The following is a 27,966-nucleotide window of genomic DNA, read 5'->3' on the forward strand; positions in this document are numbered from 1 at the left end:
AACCCAACCCCCCCCCCCCACTCAGGCCTCACCCTGGCATGGCGATACGCGCCATCTCTGAAATATATTCTTACCTCTTTCCCTTTTACAAATGTTGGCAGGTATGTTATATAATACTGTAACTTTTAAAATGTATTTGAATGATTGAAAAATAATACAGTACATGATGGAAACAAAACCGTTTCCATCATGAAATCTTTATTGAAGGAATGCTGTATCAGTTTTATACCAGTTAGGCAGGCTACAGACTTGCTTTTGAAGACAAAACTCATCATCCAGAATTTCGCACGCCCTCTATTTTTGCGATCATTGTTTTATTGCGAAGTAAAGCGCTGTACAGTATATACTGTACTCAAGTTGATAATTTGTATGTTACTGCAAAATGAGCAAGTTAATTTCAAAATTGTTTTATTTTGTAATTTTCAGGAGACAATACATCTTTAAGTTTACTATTAGGCTTTGGGAGCGAAGTTGATTTTAGATTTTCTTTTTAGTTTGGTAATTCAGGAGGTCCACTGGTAAATCTGGACGGTGAAGCTATCGGTATCAACACCATGAAAGTTACAGCTGGAATTTCTTTTGCCATACCAATCGATTATGCTTTAGATTTTATTGAAGAAAGCAAAAAAATAGTAAAAGGTAAGTGATATTTGTATGCTACAATACTTAATAACATAAATGCAGGTAACACTTTTATACAAACCTCTTTTCTTGTTGTAAAATGTACCAAAGCATGAAAATTATCTCCAAAAATTTCTTTTTCAAGAAATGCATTCAAAAGTAAGACAACAACTCTCTAATTTTAGTGGAGTAGGCCTATTTAAATTATTGGTATAAAGCCATTTAAAAACAACTGATCAATAATATGAATAGATTAATAAAATTAATATTGATTAGTAATTGGTTAGTAATATTTGTTAGTAATTGGTTTACAGACTGTTGGTTTAGTATTATTGTTTAGTAATATTGTAGGAGTGATGTTTTGCCCTACCTGACGTATTATCGTACCGAATACTCAGTACGTTCCCAATTACTAGCGAAAAAAATTTGTGGGTGATTGGGGTGGGGGTGAAATCGAACCCACGACCTCAAGATAACAGGCATGGCCCCATAACCACTAGACTACTAAGCTTGTGCTTAGTGACCATTGTTGAATCTGATCCCCAAGTAGGAGCGGATACTGCAAACTCTTGTATGATGTGAGTTTGTGTCAGAAAAATATCATAGTAGTGATATTTTGTCCTACCTGACTTATTATCGTACCAAATACTCAGTACGTCCCCAAAAAAACATCACTCACCTATGTTATTTTCCTGATGCAAACTCACATTGTATTGGTAATATTGGTTAGTAATTGATTAGTAATATTGGTTAGTTAGTAATTGGTTAGTAATGTTGATTAGTAATTGATTAGTAAAATGCTGTATTAGTATTATTAATTAGTAATATTGCTTAGTAACAGTGGCGGAGTATTGGTATATCTAGGATGTGCGGGGGCATGCACACGCCCCCCCCCCCAAATAAAAAATACTCGCCCATCCCTCAGTCGCGTCCCCTCACAAATCATGCTCAAGTAATTAAAAATCACCTCAAATTACCTTATTTTGCGAGTTAGCTCCCCCTCACCTATAATCACCGATCCCCCACGTAATCACCGATCCCCCACCTTCCTACCCCCATCAGCTCCTTTCCATTTTAAGAACCTACAGTACGCCACATGCTAGGGCCTGCTCTAATAGGAAAAGTTTGTAAGCCTAATCAGATTGCGTTCTATAGTCAAAATACAAATGTACTGGTATGTTATTTTTAATACCGGCATGGTTGTAGTATCTTCTCTTCAAAAGAATTCCTATTCCTGTATTTTAACAAATTTCAATTCAAATAATCATAATTTCTTCTATATGTATGCAAATTTATTTAAACTTTACTCATTGAGATTAGGCCTATAGATAGAATACGCGATTGGCAGTGGAGGTCCCGATTTGTGGGAAGAAGAGCATGCGCTCATACTCTGGAAGCACTGCTTTCATTCCAGTGTTAAATTGGCTATTCTGACGCCATCACACGGTTGTCACAATAGCAAAATTTAAGCGTTGTAGGGTGTGCCCTGACTCCCATTGACTCACTGAATACCTGATTGCCTGATATTGAAAACAGGCAATGCGGAATTTCTAAGCAGCTGAGAGTACAATGTGATAGGCCCGGCTGTGACTTATCCCAAATACCAAAGTAGGCCAAACATTGAAAAACTTTGCTATTCCAAAGAACTCTAGCAATCCACTCGAAAAATTAAGGTTTATATAGAAGATTCTAACTAAGAAACGCTAAATAAAACAGAAACTGTACTACAGTACTATATTCTTTTTATTTGTTTAGTCAGGGTATGCACTGCATATCTTGCTTGCCTTGACGGTCCACCACTGGTTAGTAATATTGGTTAGTAAGTAAGTACTGTAAGTAACTTTATTGCTTCTCTTTTATAACAGAGGCACAACCGTAAAGATGTGCAACAATAACAAAATCAGTAAAAACTTAATTACTGTGATAAAATATAGTAAGAAAATACTGCGGTAGAATGAAATGTATATAAAAAAGGGTTTACAAAAATAGTAATAGAGATAAATACTAATACTAATAATATAAAGTAAGTAGGTTAATACATACACTTATACACACACATATATACATACATACATACATATACATATACATACACAAACACATACATATACATATATACATATAACAGAGTCAATATTGTAAATTTAATTCAATATCATTAGCAAACCAGACATATTAGTCTTGCAATAGAAAAGTTATATATATTTCCTTTCATTCTTTCCATGCCATCGTTAAAAGTAATTTACAATGATTATCGAAAACTTTACTCGCAATAGTATAATTAATAGGGTTTATACAATTTGTTGTTAAAATTTGATAGTAATTTGTTAGTAATATTGATTAGTAATTTGTTAGTAAAATAATAGTAATTAGTTAGTAATATTGGTTAGTAATTGGTTAGTAATATTGGTTAGTAATTGGGTAATATTATTGGTTAGTTCATTCTAAATGGTAACAATCCTAATCACAAGGTTGTTATCAGGATATTGCAGTTTCTTTCAATATGTTTTTTTAATCAAATAAAGCTGTTTTATTGATAAGGTATTGTACCTAATGAATAATGATTTAGCTGTACGAATAATTATCATCATCTCCTTGATGTCACTAATAATGAAACAATAATATTCATTAATTACACAATCAATAATATCACAATTTATTACATTACAATTTTGAAAATTCTGATGATGAATATATTAAATCTTACAATAATATATTTGGATATTGTTGTTTTCCTTTTATAATTAAATGCTTCTCTTTATAATACTTTGTATGTATTCATATTATAAAGCCATCTTTGACTCAATTGTGCTAAAAGAGCTACCCTCATAAAAGAAATTGAATAAATAATAAATAGATTTTAATGTTCAAACAAGTTTATTTAAATATGAATATTTTTATTAAAAGTGAGTGAAATACATTTAAAAAGATTTAAATTTATTTCCATTGGAAAAACGTCAGAATACTATAGTGTAAAAGATTATGAAATCACAAATAGGTAAGGGTAGGTAAATGTAGGAAAAAAACCCATAACTTGCAGCGTTATTTTGCTGAATTGCATATGGCCGTAGTCCATGACTACCTAGTGTCTGTGAAGAGGCATTTATACTAGCTACATGTTCACATTGGGGTAACCCCTTACTCTTCCGAAAGATGCAATGAGGTCTTTAAAGTGCGCACAAAGCAGATATATACACTGGGCCGCCATTTTAAGTCCTTATCCGCGAAGACTTGAACCCTGGATGAGGAGCGGCTCAAACCGGTTATAACGACAAAGAAATGGATGGTGTTTGATTATTGGTAGCAAGTATTCAACATAACTAGGAGGACATAAATTGCTTTAACCAAGAATAAATATACAGTACAATAACTACTAATTATAGTGCATTCAACAGGAAAAACTATTGTATTTTTTTATTTATCAGGTCAAATAGGTTGAAGGAATAACATTTTGATCAATAAATGGATCTGTTCTTGCGTATATAGTTCTCAAAAGAACTGTTTTTTCTTTGTTGTGATACTATCAAACTCTCTTTTCAAAATGTGGTGTGTCAATAGTTATTATTATTGGTTCCTGCTGTAAAGTAATAGAAACTTTTGCAATGGCCTGGATGTGTTCATGCATCTGTGAGGCTGAAATCATCAGATTTGTTGAAAGTTTGTAAACAATCTTGAATTTTCAAACATCTGTTGGTTATAATTTTGCATACATTGTAATTGTGCCTGATTTGCTTGAAAACATTTTTGGATAAATTTTAAAACAATACACAAGAATTTTATTACCCTGTTCATCTAAAACTTGCAATATTCTAGCATCAATGGTACAATCTATTTTGATAAAAAAACACAGATAAAATTGCCTGAGCCCTTCTAATGATAATTGGATACTAGGAAATTGTACCCAAAACAGCAACAACTATCAGTTTAGATTAGAGAACATTAAAGAAGACATTATCAGAGTTCCTTACATGGTGTATATTTTGAGCTCTCTCTAAAGAAAAGTCCTGAGTAAATTAAGATCCAGCCCTCACTATTATAGCTGCCATAGGTCCCTCGATCTCCCTGGTTATGTTTCTTTCCTTAACTTTATTTACATCATTACAAATTACCAAGGGCTACATAGGAACCTCAGCTCTTGCTGAGGTGTGATTATTGTTACTTTGCCATGGAAACTTTTAAACATTATTTTGGTTCAATTCTGTTTTATAACAAATACATTTAATGATGTATCAGTATAATAATAATACTTTTACAAGGGTAAACATAATAGAATATAATTTACAATATAATTTACAGTATAAGACTATGCAAATTTATTTATAATCTGTATAGTTAGTTTAATACAAAATATAGCAATATTTGAAAGGCCTATATTTATGGCTTGTGTAAACTAAAAAACAAAATTAAAGAAAGTGCATTTTTACAGTTAAAATAACCTTATTTGTCAATAGCCTTAATAACATGAACAAAAACAAAATTGAAGTGCCAAGACAAAAAGTAAACCTTATGAACACTAAGGGTCTTATTAAAAAAGACAGGTTTTTTTTTGTGTACGTTTCCTAGGGAAAACTCAAAATTTAAGATTAATTTTAAAATATATAGAAAGAATGAAAAGAAGTAAACAATAAACAATAACACACACTTAAACTAACCTACCAGTAAGTGCATTAAAGTAAAAAGATAAATCAGTGTTTGAAATGATATAAATAATATATAAATAGTAATATAAACGCAAAAATCAAAATACTGTACAGTATGTGCTTCACATCCCAATTAATAATAAAAATATTTATAATAACTGTATAATTATTTGTTTCTTTGCAGCAGGATCCCAGTCTACAGGCTGGTTTAGTAGTAACAAACCCCAGGCTGTTAAAGGGTCCCAGAAGTATTACTTGGGCATCACTATGCTGTCCTTAACACAGCAGATTATAATTGAACTAAAGCAACGATCACCAGATTTTCCAGATATTCAGTATGGAGTTCTTGTTTATGGCGTCACCCAAGGATCACCTGCCCACAGGTAAACAATATTAAAACTACAGCAGTCACTCCATAGAGTACTTACCTCCACCCAACAATAAGCATGCTGTGTATGGTAGGCGAAACTGCAGCATACCCTCAAGAAAATAATGGAATAGCCTGTTGCCCATTATTTTCTTGAGTGCTGCCTGAATATGAGGGGCGATATTCTTTTATGCTTGAGGGTAAATATGTAAATTTGTGTGACCTTTGGCCTTTTCTTGCCATCCTCCTTATTATGTACCATTCCAATAGATTTTATGATGATCCATTTAATAGTGTTTGCGTAATCTTGCAAGCAGACAGACAGGCAGGTAAACAGCCCCACAGACAGACAGGAGTCTCCTTGGTGGAGGTACTGTAATTAGTATTCTTTAGATGCTACCATTTTACAATAATCGATATGGATTTGATTCATGTTGATGTAAAATTAGGAGGAGAACCTGTAACTCGCAGCTTTGTGGTGCTGTTGCATATGATGGACATGGTTCGTGACTACTGTAGCTTCATGTTCACATAGTAGCTTCATGTTCACATCATTCCACAACGACAGGGGATGAAGTGAACCTCAGTGTGACCTCCTACTGTACTCTTCCGAAATATGTAATGGGTTCTTTAAAGTGCACATGAGCCAGAGAGATGTGTACACTGGACATCCATTTCAAGTCCTTATCCAAGAAAACTTGGTTCTACCAACCAAACTCAGGACAAGGAGTGGCTCAAACCAGCCTTGATGTTAAAGCTGTAATTAGCAGCGTTGTCTTACCGTTCGATTACTCATCCAGTGGTGGTGCCAAAGATTTGCCAACGAGGGGTCTGACAGAGGTGTCCAAACCAAGGGGCCGGCCTGGAATTAAAAAATCTCTGGTAGGGTTCACAGGAAGAGTTTTTATGTCTTATTATGCTCCAAAATGTGCTCTTAGACCACAATATTAGGGATTGGCAATCAAAATACGGTTATTTGGATAGGAGACAGTATTTAAAAAAAAAATTTTGATCCAATGACCTAGTTGTTCATAGAATGACAGGAGGTGGGGGGGGGGTCCAGGCTGGTCCAACATTAAGAAACCAACATTAAGAAAATTCCCCCAGCCCCGCCCGCTGATGCCACCACTGTATTCTGCTTTCGGTGCCTTAAGAGTTTGACAAATTCTCATTTAACTTGCAGAAGTGGCTTGAAACCTGGTGATATTATTACACACATTGATAAGCAAGAGATCAAATCTTCAAAGGAAGTATATAGTGCTGTGAAGAGTGAAAATCAGCTAAGGATCTCGGTCGTTCGAGGTCAAAAGGTCATGCAATTAACAGTTACGCCTGAAATTATTTAATTGAGAAAGTGCAGCAATGCCCATAAATATGGTGAAGCAAATGGCGCACTATATTGTTAAACTTCTTGTTTTAATATTCTAAATATATTAGTAGAATATCAATTAATATTGAAGCAATATTTGAATAAACTTGTTTTGAAATTCATTTGTAATAGATTAAAAACTTTGGCAATGGATGAGATCTAGAAAAAGCCACAGTACATATTAGGTGCAAAAAGTAAACACAAAGATTGTATGGAGAAAATGCAAAAGATTGGCTGAATTCAAAAGAAGGAGCGTGTGGTGCAGTGTATAAGTCAAATACATCATCATAAATCATCCACCTCCTCCTAGCTACCCATTTATACCCCTGTGTGAAGAGAGGCAAATATAGATACCTGAAAATTGTCCTGCCCAAGACACAGGCAGTGTGATAGTGATGGCTGTCGAACTCATTGGATTGAAAGCTCAAGCCTTACACGCTGTGACAAAGCCAAAGTGTAATACAGTGACACTAAAAACTTGAAATGGGGTGGGGAGTAATGGGACGTACTAATAATGAAGTGGGAAGCAATGATTAAATGGGGGGCGCTACCTTGCAAAATATGGTTGATATGAGGTGATATTTAATGAATGCTATCTGTTTAGACCGCGGACCAGTTTGGTTGCGATGTACAGTACTTAATATCTATAAAAATTGAAATTGAGGCTTTGTTCACATACGGCAGCTACGGTTAGCAGGATCCGGATTACAAACATGATGCGCTCACCCGTTTGTTCATACAAGAAATCTCCGATCTAGATAACAAGAAGATGATGATCGGATCAGTGATCAATAGGGAATGGGAAATTGCAAATGATTGGTTAGTGATAGAAACTTGCAACCGAAAGCACTCGCTGACCGTTAGCGTATACGGATCCTGGTAACGGTTGGCACTAACTGATTGGGCTTCTCACACATTTGCTAAGGGTTAGCGCTAATGGTTAGCTCCCGATCCGGAGCTCTTGTGTGAACCTGATATTAGTGTCTGTTTTTATTAATTACTAATAAAATATTTACTATTCTTACTCTTTACAAATAAATAGGCTTATAATATCAGTTACCAGTGAGAATTTTAAGTTTGTTAAACTTTGAATTTAAGCTCATTTCTTGTATGTTATGTCTGCCTAGGCTTCCCTTGTCAGATTGACATAAATAAAAGCATGGTTTTGCTTTCTCAACATTCTCTTTATTACAGGACACATTTATCAGTATTAGGTTATACTCAGTAATTCACTTAAACTGACTGAAAACCTACGAAATGTGTTCCATACATCGCGGCCGAACTTGTTCACTGCCGAAACGGTGCTACACTTGTTTTTTTTTTTCTTTGAACATTTGCAATGAGGTTGATTAGGGGCCGGGTGTTTTGTGCGCCGGGTGTTTTGTGTGCCAATTCAGTAATATGCCTGTACTCTTTCACAGTGTGGTTTGGTTTTCTGGCTAAAGGGCAATCTGAATAAAGCGTTCTTGTAAAGCGTTCTTGTATTCTTTTACTTTTATTGATTGTTGAATTTTTCTTGTCTTGTATTGTATTATTGTATGTTTATGTCAGTGTAAAACCCACTAATAATAATGTTTGATGTTTTACGAGAGTGTAAAATGCATGGTTCGGTATATTTTAGATTATGAGGTACGTGAAACATTGTTATTCGAATGTCTGTCGCTTATGATAACAGTTAAATCTTTTATTGATTTTATGCTGTATTAATGTATTTTTGTGGGCTAGAAAAAAAACCCCTATTGTATCAGGGTAAGCTTATAATTGCCGTATTATTGATCGTCTCTTTTCATTCCGCAAAATGATAAAAGTGTTCTTGTATTCTAAGTTTACTTTTATTGATTGATGAATTTTCTCTTCTGTCTTGTATTATTGTACGTTTATGTCAGTGTAAAACCCATTAAGGAATGTTTGAGGTTTTACGAAAGTGTAAAATGCGTGGTTCAGTATATTTTAGGTCAGCGTTCTGCAAACTTTTTACTTCGTGGCCTACTTATGATCCCTGGCACCAAGACGCGGCCCAGTCGTACCAGGAGCCAAACCTTTTTTTTAATTTTTTTTTTTTATTCATCTATTCATCTTCAAAAAACATGACAAAGACATTCAAGGCAAAAGGAAAAGAACAGTAAAACATTAGTCATTCCTTATTTATAACATTCTCATTTCATTTTTAACAAATCATTTTTTCTCTTGTAGATATCATTCTAAATCTGTGGAAGTACCTTATTTTAATTTAACGTTAAACACAATAGTAGTAGGTATAACCTCCTTTACTTTAAACAGAAAAACATTAGAAATGAGTATACAAGGTAGAGGTACGTGGATTATTTGCACAATTTCAGTTAAAATTCAAGCCCATAACAATGTTTAATTTATAGCAAGTTAGAATCTAAACACTCAATCAACAGAAGATACAAAATATTTTCAGTGTTGCTCCCGCAAAAAGTATACTAAGATGATTTATGAAACATATGCAAAAAACCAGACAAACTTTAAATGGGAAGGAGTACAGTATATGGAATTAAATTATTATTTTGAAAGAATTCAGAAAAGGTTTCAGTAATAGCTTTCTTTTAACTAAGAATACAAGGCCTTTTTTTGGGAAAGGGGGGGGGGGTCTCATTCAACCATTCAACCTACCATTATCTATAGGTTATGAGGTGAAACACGGCTATTCGAATGTCTGTGGCTTATGTTATAGTTTTCATATCACTGTAGGCCTATTGCATTATAAGTTATTCTTTAATTGATTTTATGCTGCATTACTGTATTTTTGTAGGCTAGAAAAATAAATAAACCCTATTGTATCAGGTTATGCTTATCATTGCCGTATTATAAATCGTCTATTTCCATTTTGCAAAATGATACTTGTTTACCCAATTGGTGTTCCGACGAAATTAGAATTAGAAAATTCTGACGAAATTAGAATTAAAAACACAAAAATATTTTGCGCGCTTCGCGCGCATTTTTTAGAGCTTTTAGGTTTATCCTTTGAAGTTATTTAAACACATAAGCCTAAAAATAGTCCCAAACTCAAGGAATACAAATTTAGGATAGATCGTTTTAACCAAAAAGAAGGGCCTCAATATGTATTGATGGTGAAAGAATATGTTTGTAATAAATAAAACCATGATGAAAATGCTTATATTTAGTTTCAAACACACGTGTGTGGCCTATATTGTAAATAAGATAAGCCCTATGTCGTATTGTTTATTATATGGGGAGTGGGGTTAGGTGGGTATGGTAAATTACTAACCGGGAAAATAAATACCCACTCTGACCCAAGACCCACGCGCCTGGTGTTGGCGCAAATGTGTGCCCTTGTACGGACAGGGGATGTGCCCCCCTCTGAAGCTGGAATTCTTGTTTTTGCAAAATAAATTGATGCAGTTTGTTATTATAGGCCTAATCAATAAATTTCTCATCAACCGATATAAACTAAAACATTCTTTGAATTGACATAACATTACTGATGTTGTACACACCCTTGAATGTGAAATGTGGCTCTCTTTGCCAGCACATCTAACATCTAAGGAAAGAAGAGCTTAGATTGGTACCAGATAAAATAACTTTGTTATCAACATTAATACATTATGCTAATTTTCATCTTTGTAAGCGCATACGACAGTGCAAATTATTTCTGTGACAGTCTTTTGAAGTGTATAAAACTCCATTTTATCCCATACATAGTCAAAATATTGAGGGGGATGATACAGTGGACCATCCCTCCCTTGTCAAATATTGGGGGTGATATATCCCCCATCCCCCGGGACCTACGCCTATGATCCACAGTCCCAAGATTCATTGGATTATTGAGGGGCCGTTTATTCAAATTAGAAGGGGCGCTTAAGTAAATTTTCACGTTCGCTTATTCAAACGGGGTGCTTAATCGCGCGAGTACGTTCTTCAGGAAATTTGCGATACCATTATAAAACTTAGGTGAAAATGTAATATCTGTTCATGTTGATATCGGTGTCACCGTTGTAGTAAATCACACCGTGGGGAGGCTATGCTTTAGCTGCGCAGTGTAAAAGGAGCATTTCCAGTTATCAATAGGCCTATGTCATTTTGCATGACTGTATGTGCTGGATATTTTTTTTATATTATTGTACAGTACATACTTAGATATCCACTTTGGCGGATAAGAAATCAAACGGGCTATAAAGTATATAAAGCATTCTTCCTTTAAACATTCTTAACCTCCATCATTTAATGTTTAAATATCTAAAAGGTAGACCCCACTGTGTACTTCTATCCATTTTCGAAACTCAAATTGGATCGGAGTATAAGAGGAGATTGCTGCCTCAACCCAGCATCATACATTATCACACGTTCCTTGCAGAGGGCCGCCTTTTTTTGTTAAATAATAAAAAAAAAAACAATATTAAAGTAATTGAATTCCATGCACACACCATTTTATACTATTTCAAAATGTGCTAATCTGTTTTGCTTATCCTGTAACGTTAGGGTTGGGGTGGGGGCGGTTGGGGGAGATTGTTTTGGTAATTTTAAATATTTGTTGACATAGGCCTACACGCAGATCTATGCATGACGTTTGCTTTTAAAAGTTTGATTTTGATATAAAAGTCAGAATTTCATACGATTCCTATGATTATTTGCGACTAAATTTTTAGTGCTCAAATGTTGTCACTTGATATTCTTCCTGACAACAACCCATGTGAAATGCCTTATATATAGGCCTACTATGCCGCTTCTGTTTCCAGCAGCGACGCATGAACTTCAAAAATATTTTCATTAAGCCCTATTTCTGAATATCTTCACGCACGGCTTTTATACGTCTGTCTTTTGTTCATTTTATTTCCACCGTCGTTTGATTAGTTTAAATATTTGTTTGACATACTAGTGAATACATGTGTGTAAATTGCCATTATTTTCGTTCGCTGAGGTATAATGGGCTTACACCTATGTACCACCAGGTGATGTGTTATTTTTAATCACGTTTCAAGTTTAAAAACGGTCATTAAACACATTGTAAAAATGTTATTACATTCTCCACTTAACAAACAGCAGAAAGCTGATCTCAAGAAGTCTTAAAGGTGAAAATATGCAATATTGGTACATTATTTTCAATGGGCGAGGTGGAGAGCTTTTTATTCGGGAGTCTCTTCCCCCCTCCCCCCGTTTTCTTTTAGCCATCCTCGAAACTCAAATTGGGGTAGGAGGTTCTACCTTCACCCAGCATCGGTAAGGTTCGGTAAATTTTAAATATTTGTTGACATGGAAGCAGATCTATAATGCATGTATGAAGTTGGTTAAGTCTGTGTTCAACGCACAAGTCAGAATTTAATATATGATTCTGATGATTATTTACGACTGTTGTTGCTATACATATTTATATCTCCTTAAACAACCACCCATGCGATAATTGTTTACAGATAAGTCTACCATGCCATCTAGTTCCCAGGAAATATCTGCACGCAATGTCTTTTCTTCAGTTTTTTTCCCCATCGTCCTCTGAGTAGTTTTTGGCATACTGTACTATGCCTGTTCAATTGTCACTTGCTGAACTATTATTATTGTACACCTACGTACAAGATTATAACCGACGATGTGTTTCAAATTTAAATACGATCATTGAATTGTTAACATGGTTTGCAGTAGTTTGATTGACAATCCTAAAGGTTCACTAATTATTTTGGCGTACTTATTTATAATTGGGAAGAATATTTACAATTAACAATATAACGAAGTGTAATATTTATTGATGCAAATTGCATTCTAAATATCTGCACAGACGGTTATTAAACTTCGTTTTTAGTTCGATTTTCCACAATTTTCGTCTGATTAGTTTAAATATTTGTTTGACATACTTAATGAATACAGTTGAATAAGTTGACTTGAATAAGTTGACTTATTGTTCAGTTGTCACAGTAAAATATACTTGCATCTACGTACAACACTGCCACTAGACAATTAGTTATTTTTCTTCACATTTCAAAGTTAATTGAACATTGAATACATATCGTAAACATGCGCATTCCTAGACTCAAGAAGTCCTGATTGGTCTGTGGCAGTGTGATTGAATATCCCAAAGGTCCACTGCTTATTTTTGATTATTAAGTGTAATATTTTATACTCAAAGTACATTCTAATAAATATTAAACAAGAAATATTTCCTATAAAAAAGCACTGCAACGTTTTTACCTTTTCAATTTGTTTATACAGGCAATTCCAATTTTTTTTTGTAAGTGTAACATGAATTTTGTTGATGTTTTAATTTCATTTCCGATAATACCATGAAATTTAAATTACCGTATTTACAATTGTGAATAAATTAATCAAAAGTGTATTTTTGTTTAGTGTAATTTGGTTTTTATTGTCAAGTTAATTCCAAAGGGTTTAGCCTATAACGAGATATTTTAATAATGTTTTAGATTCATTTCCGATATACCATGACATTTAAATTACCGTATTGATTGCCTCAATTCTTTCATGTGGATGTTCATTGTAGTATTTCGGCATTAATTTTGATTAATTTTATTTTTTTTGTTTGTAATTTTTAACATTATTTTTATTTACTGTTGCTAACTGACCAAGGTGTAGTGGTAAGTTAATTAATTACGTTGATAACCTTAAGAATAAGATGTTTCATTATCAGCTTTTGCAGGTCCATTGCTGGACACAACATTCTCAGCAAGTTGACGCCAAATCAATCTCATCTCTTCATCTTTGACGTTGTCTTCCCTTGTTTGCCATCTATGGGGGAATCCATCCTGCTATTGTTTATTTTATTTTATTTATTTATTTATTCGAATTTACACAGGCAAAAATACAATAAAATATCAATGAAATAAAAGATTGCCGGTGACGGGAAAAGGCCAATAGGTAGACAAATTACACCTCCGGTATCGGCCGATCCCGAATTGCACAGAACAAGATATAAAATCAATATAAGTTTTAAAATATAACACTAAAATTTGTAAAAGGAACTGAAGGCATAAAACAACTAATAAAACAATCTCAAAGAGAAGCTTTGAGGAATTGCACATAGTTGTGAAAAATTTAAATTGGGCGACATTTGGCACAGCGACAACATGACAGCCAGCTGCAAACATTATTTACATTAAACTTATTTAAAAAGAGATCGTGATAAAATAATTTAACATTTTGCTTAAAAGTGTTCGTAGTTGGGCTGTTTCTAAATGTAAGAGGAAGGGTATTCCACATGGGTACAATGCGGTTAAAATAATATAGTTTGTGAGACTCAGTGTTGCATTTTTCAATAATTAAATCATTGTCAGTTGAAATTGTGACCTGATCAGTCATTTCATTGAATCGAATGAAGTTCCTGACATCGAGGTAAATATTAAAATTTAGGCATTTGTAAAAAAAAGTAAGATTTAAATATTCTCTTCTGTATGATAAGGGCAAAAGATTAAGTAACGAAAGTCTTTCATTGTAATCGCAATCTGGGTAATGCAATATAAATTTCGTTGCTTTTCGTTGAACCCTCCAAACGTTGCAAGTTGCATTTGGAGGTGCCACTCCATAGAGGGCTAGCATATTCTAAATCAGGCCGAATTAAAGCAGTGTAAAGTGTTTTAGTGACATTGATAGGAGCTGCTTATCCCACTGCACGCTTGATCATTCCCAGTATGCGGTTACATTTGGAAACAATATTTGATACATGATTGTCCCTTTTTAAAACACCATTGATCTCAACACCAAGATCTTTGATACTATAAGTTCTAAAGAGGGGTGTACCGTTCGTATTGTTATTACAGTATATAAAATGGGATTACGTTTCCGCGTAATAGTGATAATTTGACATTTGGATGGGTGAAAGCAAAGATCCCAGGTTTTGCTCCATTTGTATAAGGCATAATGTCCTCCTGTAGATGCTTCCAGTCGTTAGCATCATTGATATCCTTGATGCATTTCGAATCGTCTGCAAACAGAGCTACAGTGGAATTATGGACAGCACTGGGCAAGTCATTAATGTACAGAAGAAAAAGAAGGGGTCCGAGGATAGACCCCTGAGGGACCCCCGAAGTAACGGGTAACCAGTCAGAATATGACCCTTCAACGACGGTTCGTTGTTGTCTGTTACAGAGATATGCCTGTAACCATCGATGAAGATGAGATCGATGAGTGGATACCGTAAGACTTTAATTTATGTAAGAGTAATTGATGGGAAACGCTGTCAAAAGCTTTAGAGAAATCAAAGTAAATAAGGTCAACTTGCCCAGCCCTGTCCAGAACCCCGCTAACTTTGTCAAACACAGTTAGGAGCTGAGACACTGTAGACCTTCCACGGATAAATCCGTGCTGTAAATCATAAAAATAACTCTTGAGTTGAATAAAAATTGCATTGTAAATCAGCCTCTCAAGCACTTTACTAGACACACAGAGTAATGAAATTGGTCGGTAGTTAGTCACGCCGTTTTTATCGCCCTTTTTAAAGACAGGAACTACATTTGCCTTCAACCAGTCTTCGGGTAGCTCACCGGTGGTCATGTATAAATTGAATATAGAACATAGTGGTGAACAAAGTTGTTCAGCACAGTTCTTAAGAACGAACCGGAGAAATACCGTCAAGACCAATTGCTTTACTGGTATCGAGTTTTACAAGGATTTCAAAAACATCATTACCATGGAAATCAATACAGTATTTACCTAAACCTAAAAGATGCTTGTTTGGGATGATTACATCAGGTAAAACACGAAAGCAAAAATCTTTGGGCTTAGTGAAAATAGAGTAGAAGAAACTATTAAACAGAGATGCCCGATCCATGGCGTAAGAAGCAGTTACACTATTAAAATGCAGTATTTTGGGCAAGGATTTTGATTTAGTTTTGTTCTTTTAAGAGGCTTAATACTTAACTACAATTTATATGCCATGAAATGCTTGCACCTATAGGGCTAACATAACCTCAGCCACTTGACAGCCTGTCAACAATGCAATTTGGCGTATCATGTACTAGTTCAAAAACTAGAATGAAAACCACTGAGCCAAACCGCATTTTTACCTTTATTGTTATTAAAATTATTGTTATTAAAATTATTATTATTATTATTATTATTATTATTAATAATAATAATAAATATAATAATAATGATAATGATAATAATAATAATAATAAATATAATAATAATGATAATAATAATAATAATAATAATAATAATAATAATAATTTTTTTAAATTATTATTTTATTTATTTGTTTTCATCCCCCTTCCCCACTAGCTTGGCTAGGACCTTCTCTACTTATTACTGGCGTCAGTGTGTGGCCATTTTTACGGGTCGATGGAGCATGGGTACCGTACGGTATTTCGATAATGCTAATAATTAATGTTAAAGCAGGAAATACAACAGAAATATACAGAAAGTGCATGTCAAACGACGCTTATAGCCCATGGGTTTGGCTAACAACGTTTTCAATAGGAACAATGATCAACCATGCATGGTTTAGACGTACAATCGCATGTACACCTAACAGGTCAAAGAATATGAAGGGAGTCTAGACCTGTCATCTGGCCCATCTCCAACATACCCAAAATAGCTCTAATGTACATTTTGTGATCCACCCTACCATTAACAATTATTCAAACACGCATCACTGAATTTAAGAACATAATATATAGAAATTACGACCACTATACCATACACATTCGATCGATTACTTGCCGTAGATGCACACTAATAATTCTCGTAGGAATTATTTTCTTTTCTAATAATATATCGTCTGATGCAAAATCTTCAATACTCATACAGCAATGGCGATCAGTAAACACCATTTGGTGTACATTATGATTGTCGGGGTTTGCTGTTTAAACTTGACAGAGGCGGAAACATTTATCTACGGAGAAATAACAGAAGATACCAATTTTTCGTCGGCTGACAGTCCAGTGTATGTGACCGAAAATGTAACAATTGTGACAAATGTAACACTGACCATCCAGGCAGGAGTGCAGATGATGCTTGCGGAAGGTGTTGGTATTTACGTCGAGGGAACTTTGATCACAAATGGAACTAAGGACCAACACGTTGTAATGACTAGTTTTGGAAATTCAACATTTTCGAGTGACAGATGGCACGTTAAGTGGTCACATGTGCGATTGGTCGATGGAAGTAGCCCCCTTGAAGGACGGGTTCTGGTGTATATGAATGGTAGATGGGGAAGAGTGTGTGTAAATTCACAAAATTATGTAAACGTTGCATTGGTTGTGTGTCGTCAACTTGGATACGAAGGCGGATTTTATGGATGGTTTGGAAGTGGACAGGAACCAATTCACTTTAATATCATATATTGTGATTCAACAGAGGATACCATTTTTGATTGCTTGAACAGAAGATACGATGACTGCTGTAAGTTTATATTCCCTTAATAATTAGAAATAACTTGAGACAATTAATGTAGCTCTAAACAATGATTATTAGGCCTAATTACGTTACATCTTCTTTATCAATTTTCATTTTATACCGTACTGCATAGCATTAAGTTAGTTCAGGGATGGCGCCAGGATTTGCCCAACGGGGAAGGGGGAGTCCGAGGCGCTCTACGCATTTTCCCCTTCCATAAACCCACCTTGCCAACTGAACTGCCGTGCCAAAATTATGTAGTTTCTACTAATGCGCTAACATTTTGCGTTGTCGTAAATATTTAGGGGTTTCAAAGGCTTATTTAATCGATTTTAAAGTGAACTAATATGTAAAAAATACATATAATTTTGTTTTCTCCCCAACGAATATTAGTTTTTGTTCCCGACGTGGGGAGGGGAGCAGTTCTTCCCGACGGGGCCCTGACGCCCGGTCCCCAGTGGCACCACCTCTGAGATGGTTAAAACTCGTGGCAAGAACTGTATGTGCGCTAAGCCACTAAGATTTTTACGTCTCTTATTCTATTCCATCATTCTGGTGGCCATTCAAAAATACGGATTATATCACGTAATTTTTCTATTAAAGATTCTTCTAAACGTATTATAGTAGTTTTTAGAATTTACAAAAAAGAGCAGGAGGGGATTACCTTCCGGTCCTGTATAATTTACTAACAGGGTGACCACTAGTCCCAAGGGCCCAATTAATTCCAATGCTTTAATATACATTTTTCACCCTTTACCTTCATAATTGCATTGCCTTCACAATTGCATTACCTTACAGTACTTTTATTTTACATTATTTTACTTAGCCTCGCTTGACCTCACCAACCCACACTTTAATTGATCTTTTTATTGACCTTGCAGTACTGTAACTTACTTTATCTTATTACCTCACCCCACCCCACACTACCGTACCTTCAGCCATCTTAAAAATAAAAGTCATTTGTAAAAATAATTAATAGTTATTAAAAAAATCATTTATTTTAAATTCATACAGATGGAAACAATAATTTCGGAGTCGTTTGTAATCAACCAATTATTCAAAATGTTACTCTACCAAACAACACTTATTGGGCTGGTCTAAGGTGGCTAAAAGGCGGAATGCAGGAAACCCATAGCGTTATAAAATACACGGACATTTCACATGCTGGAGTGGACGCAAATGGTGAGGCGGGCAATCCTGCGATTTATGCTAATTCAAGAAAATTACCAAGTTTGTCAAATGTTATTATTGTTGATTGTGCTGGGTCAGGCGTAAGATTCTCAAGCATAATTTCTGATATCAATGTCAAAGATGTTGTTGTCAGAAGTAATCTTGGTTATGGAATTGAAATGTCAACTTTGGGACCAATTTCAATAAATAATTCTGAATTCAATGAAAATAAGTTTGATGGTATTGCGATATTTAATGTAGATTATAGCAATCTAAGGTTGGAAGACCTATGTAATGAAGAAAGTGACGACCTATTTATCGACGCGTTCGAATATAGATATATATATAAATCATCAGCAAATTACTACAACCAGCCTTGTCAAAGTGTAAGTATTCATTTTGTTTGTAGGTGAAGTATAGAATAAAATAAATATAGCTTTTAATTTAAATTATATACAATTTTTGTTTAGAGCTTTAGAAACAATATGTTTTGCTAGATTAATGATCTCAAACTAGGTTGTACTGTTTAGAGTTTTTTTTTTGGTTGATAATTTTTGTTTCTATAACTTGCCTAGACAACCAGTATTTTTTATTTTCATCATTATGGCACGGTAGGCATGATGTTTCATGTTTTTTTTTATCATTCTTTTATTTCATCTGAATTAAAAAGAAAAAAGAAAGCACAACAGAATTTCAAACGTATAGCATGACACATTTTTTTTTTCTAATCATAGACAGGTAAGAAATATTGTGGAACAAAATGCATGAACAACAATACGAAGATGGACATTATTCTTATCGTTTTTGTAAAGTTTTGAAACAGTAAGACTACTGAGTGATTGTCGCTGTTGCCTTATGCCAGTTGGCGCAGTGTGGATGAGAGCCCTAAAGATAATTGTCAGAAAGAAAAATTTGTCAATAAAAATTATGACTTAAAAATTTTGTTTCGTCAAAATGTTCAATACTATTATAGCTAGAAACTGATCTACCTTGATTTAAATTGATCTTGAAGCTAAAGCATTAATACTTACATACTGTTTAAACTTCTGGTGGTGATTTAGCCAGTGTTTCTTAAGTCTTGCTTTGAATTGATTAATTGTTTGTGAATCCAAAGTTTCAACTGACAAGCTATTCCACAAAAACGTTGTTCTCCCCACTTAGTTTTAACCCTCAGTTTCTTTAATTCTAGTGAATGTCCCCTATAGTAAGTGCAGCTGACGGCAATTCAAAAAACGTACCAACTCCCAACTTATCAAAGCCATTACAAATTTTAAAAACCTGAATAATAGATGCTCTCTTCCATCTATAAGTTAGTGTTGGAAGATTTAGTCTTGTTAACCTATTCTCATAATCCTGTCCCGGAATAAGTCGAGTAGTTTTTTTGTTTTAAAGTTTCTAATCTATCTTCATCTAGGAACCCAAACATTATTACAATATTCCAATGGTGGACGAATCAGTGGCTTGTAGAGTAACAAAATCTATTTGAATCCAAATGCTTAAATGAATTATTCCCAATTTATCATTTACCATAAAATTACATGTGAAATGTGAGACAGGAAATTCAATTTATTATCAATAACAATGCCAATATTCTTCATTTCGCTTACAGCTTCTAGCTCAATCCTGTGTTCACCTTCACTAATGCATTACTTAAAATTATTTTTTTATATCTAAAATGCATAATCCTACACTTCATCTACTTAAAAGGTAGTTGCCACATTTTTGACCATTTTTTAAAAATAAAGAATCAATATCACTGTGTAATTTTATACTATCTTCAATATAGTTTACACTTATATTTCTTGTATCATCTGCAAAAAATTTAATTTTAGAATATTTAACAGAATCAGGATTAACATTAATGAAGACCAAAAATACGACATGATCTGAAACACTGCCCTATGGAACTCCACTAACTACTTATTCCCATTCAAATTTAATCCCTTTTACTACAACATGCTGCTTTCTTCCAGACAGAAATAATCCAATCCAATTTAACAGTTTACCTTCTACTCCATATGCTTTTAACTTGGACAATAATCGAACATGCAGAACTTCATCAAAGGCTTTTTTAAAGTCTAAATATAAACAATCAAAACAATCCTGGGTATCCAATGAATTTTTGCCAATCGGTCAAAACCTCTAATTGTTGGATAAAACACGATATGCTGAAACCATGTTGGGCATCAGAAACAAAAAAGAATTTCGTTCAAAATGCTTGATAATTTCATCTCGAACAAATGTTTGCATGGTCTTACACAAATTAGATATTAGGCTATAATTTAATCCTGGCATATTTATTATGAGGTTGTCAACACCTTCAATTTATTTAGTGTTCTTATGGAGATCAATCAAATTCAATTTAAATTTTCACATAATATTTTCAGACATTTTTCACCAAGGAAGGGTACATACTGAAGGTGAGAATTGTGGAACATAATTGGCGTATTCGACTGAGGTTTTATGATGGAAACGACACTTCAACCTTATTACAAACAGTTACAAGTTTAGAAGACGAGGCTTTAATATCAGTGTCAAATGTGATGACAATTCGGTACGAATGTCCTTACTATAATAACTACCGGTACTGTCTTGACTACACTTTCAAATTCATCATTTGGAGTGAGCGTACCGGTAAGTATTGTACTGTAGTTTCTGTTTTATTCACTGTAAGTACTAATAAATACCGCTACTTAATTTGTCTAAGGAATATTCCTACATGATACAGTTAGCATACTGTTGCTTTTCCAAAAGCTAAAATAAATATGCCTAGCCTAGATGTGTCGTTATGATAATATAATGTTATTTTATTACTATTATTATGCTTTTAACAACAAACATAAACCGTTATAATACGTTATTTAGCTCTTTATACTTTCTATTCAAATTTCAGCAATGATTGCATCGAATGAAATTAGTCATACGACTTTAACTGACAACAAGGGGAACGGGTTGACCATTCATACGTATATGTTGGAGCTAAACATTATTGACTTGACAGCGATATACAATCGTGGAAATGGACTGCAAACGCATGACAGAATAAATGAACTCGTTGTGGCATCAAGTAACTTCACTGGAAATTCATTTAATGGAATTGACGTTTACAATATCGTCAACATGTTTATCGACACATCATCTGTTAATGGAAATGAAATGAATGGCATGATTTCGGGAAAATATACTTATCTTACTCTTCAGAACAGTGTGTTTGATAGCAACTTAGAAAATGGCTTCTTTATAAACGATGGACGATATAATGATTACAGTTACAGTTACAATCTGCATCTTGAAAATAATTCGTTCTCGTATAATGGAGGAAGTGGTATCTTCAGGAGAGAATATTATCAATATTTGAATATATATATCCATGGGAATTCCATTAGATATAATCAGAATGGGGCGATTGATTTTGGGCCTATACGATCACGTGGTATCAAAGTATTGGAAAATGACATATCTTTTAATGTGGGCTATTACCTGATATATTTAGATGTTACACATCATTATTATTCATACGTAAGAGAGGAAATGACAATTGTGTCGAACGTATTCTTCAATAACTCTTGTGAACGGCTATTATTTCTTGGCACATTATCTTCTTCCGACAGCATAGTCGTCGAAGAAAACGTATTAAAGAACAACCAGCCGAGATTAAGATTTTTAAGTTCTGTTTGGACGTCGTCTGTCGTATTTCTACGTTCGGATAGCGTCTCTATGAAAAACAACATATTTGACAATCCTAATTTTATGTACGAAGTCTCTGTTCCAGGCCGAAATAAATTATCGACAGTATCAATAAACGCTAGTCTGTCATGGTGGGGCTCTACAGACTGTTCCTTCATCAACTCACGTATTCTAGATGGAAAAACGCGTGTTTCATATCCTGTAGTGGAAATCTCGCCGTATCGTGTTGGGTATAATTTTTCAGACTTAGATTATCGATCATGTATGCAATTGGGGTTCATTCGTGAGCGAGTATCAACAATAGGTGGCAGTATAACAGGTAACATCACATTAACTTCTGCCGACAATCCATACAGAGTGGTTCATGACATTGTCATACAACCTGAAGGTACCTTAGTTCTTGAAGCAGGTGTTAAGTTGTTGTTTGACTTCTATACTGGAATACTGGTTCACGGAACACTTATTGCCGAAGGAAACATCACGGATGTGATAAGGATGGAACCGTTTGACAGTTCTAATGAAACTATTCAATTGATTCGATTATCTGGAGGAAGTTATCCATGGGAAGGTATTCTAGAGGTCTCCATAGATGGTCAATGGGGCTCCGTCTGCTACAACAACTACTATTGGTATCATATATGGAATAATATTGCTTCTCGTATAGCTTGTCGGCAACTTGGATATACAGACTACATTAGCTATACGACCGGAACATCTACTCTGTTAGACATCCTAGACACTTTCAATTGTGATGAACGCATTCATTCGAATATTGTGTATTGTGGTTTCAAGAATCCCTCGTATTCATGTTCTTCTAACAGTAAAGTATATTTAACATGCAATCCCGGAAGATGGCAAGGTATTCGATTTGCCCTTTCACCTAAACGGAGTTCAATGATTCACACACACATTCGCTTAACTGGAGGCAATTTCCAAGACTTCAAAATCTACTCCAATGCAGCTATTCAAGTAGACCTTCACCACCATCATTTCTTTAGTATTAATTTATATAATGTAAATCAGGGATTCATTTTCTACATCGATAATCCAATCTTGAACGTTGATTCAGTATTGAATACGCACATCAATTGTTCTAGATCTGGGTATGGCGTTTCCATTTATTCCCCATCATATTACCACGATCAGGCGATCATTGAATGTGCAACTGGAATTTACCTATCAACCATGTCTTCCACTCATTTAGAGGATATTCGGCATTACACTCACAAAAGTTCCGTACTAAATTATTTTGAATCTGACCAATCAGTATTCTTCTCTGATTTACTCGTTCTGGACATTCTACCACCAGAGGAAATCTATTATACCCATACTAGAAATTTCACCGTACAGCCCGGCAACATTATCGCAATCTATGTATATCAACAATACTTTTATTTCTACGAATCGTTGGTTTTCACTGACACACCAAATGGAGACACCTTACTGACACTTAATTCCACAATGTCAGGGATATTTCCAGATCATCAGCTGGTTCAAACGTCATCAAACCTTCTGACTGTCACATACAAAAATACTTACCGATACCCTCGGATAAACGCCGGTATTTTGCTCCTCTCTTTAAAAGGTGAGTTTCTTTATACTAATTTGTGTTATTTGTACTAATTGTTATACTGTATTTCTTGAACCTCAAGGACTAAATTATATATTTTATTCTTTTATTAGAATCACCAACAGGTGCAGTACAAAGCAACGCAAATACAATTGTATTGGATTCAGTCAATATACATTCTCCTAGTGGTTATGGGTTAAGAATGCATTCCAATCCAACTAAATCGGAATTGAGAGTCATGAACTCGAACTTTCAAGGTAGTGGGGGATATAGCGGTACTCTTGTGTATTTGGGTTATGGCCATGGTGGACGCGTTCTTTTTGAGCGATGCAACATGTCATTTGCTTATTATGGTTTTATAATTGATGGTACCATTGAGACCATTTCTATTCGTGACTGTATTTTCAAAGACATTTACTATGCCATTGATGATTATAACTATTTTACCTCTGCGACACTAAGTATTGAGGATTGCACATTCAATTCGGCAAGGTACCATATATACAAATACGCACGTTCAATAGATCAAATCACACGTGTATATAGATCGTCATTTAGTGGTTCGACATATGGAATTCGGTTTAACCATCATGTGCATAACATCTTACTTGAAGGCTGCAATTTCCAATCGATGTCGTATGGTGTGCACATTTACACACATTATTATTATTCATATAATAATAACGCTTCAGTATACTTACATGATATCGGTTTTCAATCCGTGAGGCAACCAGTGTATGTAGAAATGTATCCCACATACAGTTCAAACTCAAACGAAGAATGGATTGACTTATGTGTCAGTGATTGTGTAGTTGAAGTTAGTGATGTCTTTCTGGAAACGTATATTTTTACGGAGACACTGAATATTAAAGTTAGTGTGATGAACAATACAGTAATGTACAGTAAACAAGCAATTTTGATGACAATTAACAAGAATTATTTAATCGACAATTTAGTGTATCTAGTTGACATTGTAAACAATACCATAAGTAACAACACGGGTGATGATGCTATTATTGATATTGGTAGAGAATTTCCAGTACTAATGACAAACGCAGTGCAGGTTGACTTCAGGAATAATGTTATCCAGCACAATATTGTGACAAGATCACATTTTTTGAGTAAGTTTTCATGCGGGTTAATATTGGGTGTTCGCACAGCAACCTTGTTTGGAAATGTCTTTGATAACGCTGGAATCGATATGGAGATCTGTAGTGCGCATGTCTTTATTGACCCGGACCATTTCATCGATGCCCGATCCAACTGGTGGGGAACAAGTGAGCACATTAACGTTCGCCAGAGAATTTTCGATAATGAAGATTGGAACAACCTTGCATACATAATGACTAGATCAACCAGTGACAACATCATTTACGACAAATGCAATTCCTCGAACATTGGTGGACGAATTAATGCTACTTGTCATCTTAATGTCGCAAATAGCCCGTATGTAGTCGAATCTGACATTACAGTCCTACCGAATGCAGAATTGATCATAGACCCTGGTGTAACTTTATTTTTGAATGAGGATAATGGAATCACTATTCTTGGAAAACTAACAGCAGTAGGAACCTTAAGCAGCAGAATAACATTTATGCATAACAATACAAAAAATACAAAAGATAAAGACAAGATACGTTTGATACAAGGTAATAGTCGTGTGCAAGGCGTGCTCCAAGTCTTTACAGACGGTGAATGGAAATCGGTCAAAAGATATCATTTCGGACAGGAAGAAGGCGAGGTTGCATGCCGTCAACTTGGTTATTCGTATGAACGGTATACATCCTCAGCTACTGATATAAACTCTGAGTCATACTTGTCTCGACGATGGTATTGCAGTGGACACGAATTGAGTTTATTTGATTGTTCATATGTCAACCGTTATTATTCTTGGTACAGCGAAGTATGGCTGGTTTGTAAATATTCAAACTGGGGAAATATTCAAGTGTATACAGATTCAGATTCAGAAATATCTGCCATACAATACGTTGATGTATTGAATACTGGGAAACTGCATGGTCTTGACGGTGTTCCTGCAATATATGCGTTCGGACCACAGATTCCACTAATTGAAAACATCCATATTGAGAACTGCAATGGACATGCAATTTTAATCGATAGTACAGCAGCGCTTACTATTACAGGAATTACTTTGATACAGTGTGGGTTAGGTATATCATCTAGAATATATTCTGCGACTAATGTTCATGAATGTTATTTTGACGACATATACACAACTGGTTTGAGTTTAACTACGAGAATAGCGAGTTTTTTTCCATCGCAATCATTATTTTATACGCAAGGATGTGGAACGCATCGAAATGTGAATCCAGGTGACCAATTTGTACTTCGTGACAATGCATGTGGAAATATAAACTGTATTAGCGTGTTTCAATGCAGGCAAAATTGCACAATATTTGTGACATTTACGCATTATTACAGTTACAGGAGGTATAGGAGGACTGCTTACGTTTATGATGGAAACTCGACCGATTCTACTCGTATTGGGGAAATACATTATTATAGGGCTGAGACGTTGACGTTTATGGCTACATCAAACGCAGTAACCTTAGAAATAGATTATTTCACCACGTCATATGGCAATTGTCGTGTTGATTACGAACCAGTGGAGATACATCTGTCGGTGTACGACAAAGGTAAGTTACCGTACAAGCTTGGTTGTGGTTGCAGTGGTTAGGCTTCGGTCTTTAAAAATCTCGAGTTCTAAGTTTAATTTCTACGCTGTTAATTTGCATATGAAAATGTAATAAATTTATATACGTTTTTCTACTCAATAGTTTAAATGGGTAAGTAAATAGGATTTGCCCCAGAGAGTGCAGCAAGCTGTATAGTGTGAATGACTGTTGCTGAAGAAATAAGATACATATCCATTATTTATTATTATTATTATTATTATTATTATTATTTATTATCGTTATTATCGTTATTATTATTATTATTATTATTATTATTATTATTATTGTTGTTGTTGTTGTTATTGCTATGATTATTATTGTTATATCCGCAAGGAGGTTGTATTTTCATTCGATTTTTTTGTGTCTGTGTGTGTGTGCTCGTCAGTTTGTTAACATCCTCATGGCTACAGTTTTAGATCTATGTGCGACATATTTTCACTGTTGGTTTCTGTCAGTGAAGGGAAGGTTCCATTTTATTTTGTTGACAATCCAGTTTAAAGAAAAACACTTTACAATAGATATGTCAAAAACTGACCTACTGATCAGTAAGAAACCTTTTGAAAGTGTTAACTAAGCTAAAAATAGCAAAGAAAATCAAACAGTAGCCGGGATGTGATAAAAATAAACAACATATGTAAAAGAATGTAATAATATAATAAAAGGTAATAAAAAAAAAGGGGAAAAAAAGAATGGTAACCGAAAGAATGATGTTAGTGGTGCTGAATGTATAATTGCTAATGATGCCGAGGTCTTTGTTAAGGCCAAAGAGGTGGGTTTTGTATTTGAAAATATATTTGAGTTTATTAATTTTTCTGTCTGAATGAGACTTGACATTACCGGCGATAATGGCACATTTAATGTTGTTGATACTATGGTTAGGGGCATTGAAATGCTCGGCAACATGGAATTTGGGGAGATTGTTGCGGATAGAGGACTTGTGTTTTTTAATTCTAGTACGAAATTTAGTGCTGGTCTCGCCTATATAATGAACAGTGGGGCAAATATTGTAGGTAATTAAGTAAATGACATTAGAAGAATTGCAGTTGAAAGGAGGTGGATGAATGGTATGTTTGCTATTAGGAATTTCAATGTTGCTGTCAGTAATATTTAAATGGTTAATTATTAGTCTCCGTCCTCATTACAAACTGTTTATTTGTATACCCAATTTTATTGACTCTCATTATAATCCGTATTGTTTATTCTTCAACTCATCTCACTACAGTGGTTATGTGTGTCCACTTTTTGCTAGTTTTTTTCCTTGATAAAAACCTGAGGATAGGTCGAAATATTGGTTTTCTCCAATAAAGTGTTTCTAAAGTGTATACAGTACATGGTATTCGTTTCCTAAATTCTTTTGTTATCGTACCGAAACACACGTGGAACCTCACAATGTTTTATGTATGTATGTATGTATGTATGTATGTATGTGTGTATATGTATATGTATATATATGTATATGTATGTGTGTATATATGTATATGTATGTGTGTATGTATGTATGTATGTATGTATGTATGTATGTATGT

The 27,966-nt window shown here is 34.5% G+C and overlaps 2 protein-coding genes across 3 annotated transcripts in view; both read left to right on the forward strand.

Moving 5' to 3' along the window:
- LOC117105771 (serine protease HTRA2, mitochondrial-like) overlaps positions 1–7,118 on the forward strand; it is a 10,185-nt gene extending 3,067 nt beyond the window's left edge. Inside the window, exons 4-6 of one of the 2 annotated variants that reach the window (XM_033247052.1) lie at positions 495–639; positions 5,446–5,644; positions 6,812–7,118. In XM_033247052.1, the coding sequence (XP_033102943.1) occupies positions 495–639; positions 5,446–5,644; positions 6,812–6,974 (507 nt within the window). In that variant the 3' untranslated portion in view covers positions 6,975–7,118. The remainder of the gene's footprint in view (positions 1–494; positions 640–5,445; positions 5,645–6,811) is intronic. The other variant, XM_033247053.1, reaches the window with a different exon arrangement.
- Positions 7,119–16,653: 9,535 nt separating this feature from the next.
- Positions 16,654–27,966, forward strand: part of LOC117105851 (protein bark beetle-like) — a 38,295-nt gene continuing 26,982 nt past the window's right edge. Inside the window, exons 1-5 of the mRNA XM_033247161.1 lie at positions 16,654–17,323; positions 18,332–18,873; positions 20,875–21,121; positions 21,381–23,759; positions 23,858–26,401. Of these exons, the coding sequence (XP_033103052.1) occupies positions 16,732–17,323; positions 18,332–18,873; positions 20,875–21,121; positions 21,381–23,759; positions 23,858–26,401 (6,304 nt within the window). The 5' untranslated portion in view covers positions 16,654–16,731. The remainder of the gene's footprint in view (positions 17,324–18,331; positions 18,874–20,874; positions 21,122–21,380; positions 23,760–23,857; positions 26,402–27,966) is intronic.

This window comes from Anneissia japonica, unplaced genomic scaffold (genome assembly GCF_011630105.1).
Source record: "Anneissia japonica isolate Jap-2015-1 unplaced genomic scaffold, ASM1163010v1 scaffold287754_len4335492_cov202, whole genome shotgun sequence".
Classification (NCBI taxonomy): domain Eukaryota; kingdom Metazoa; phylum Echinodermata; class Crinoidea; order Comatulida; family Comatulidae; genus Anneissia; species Anneissia japonica.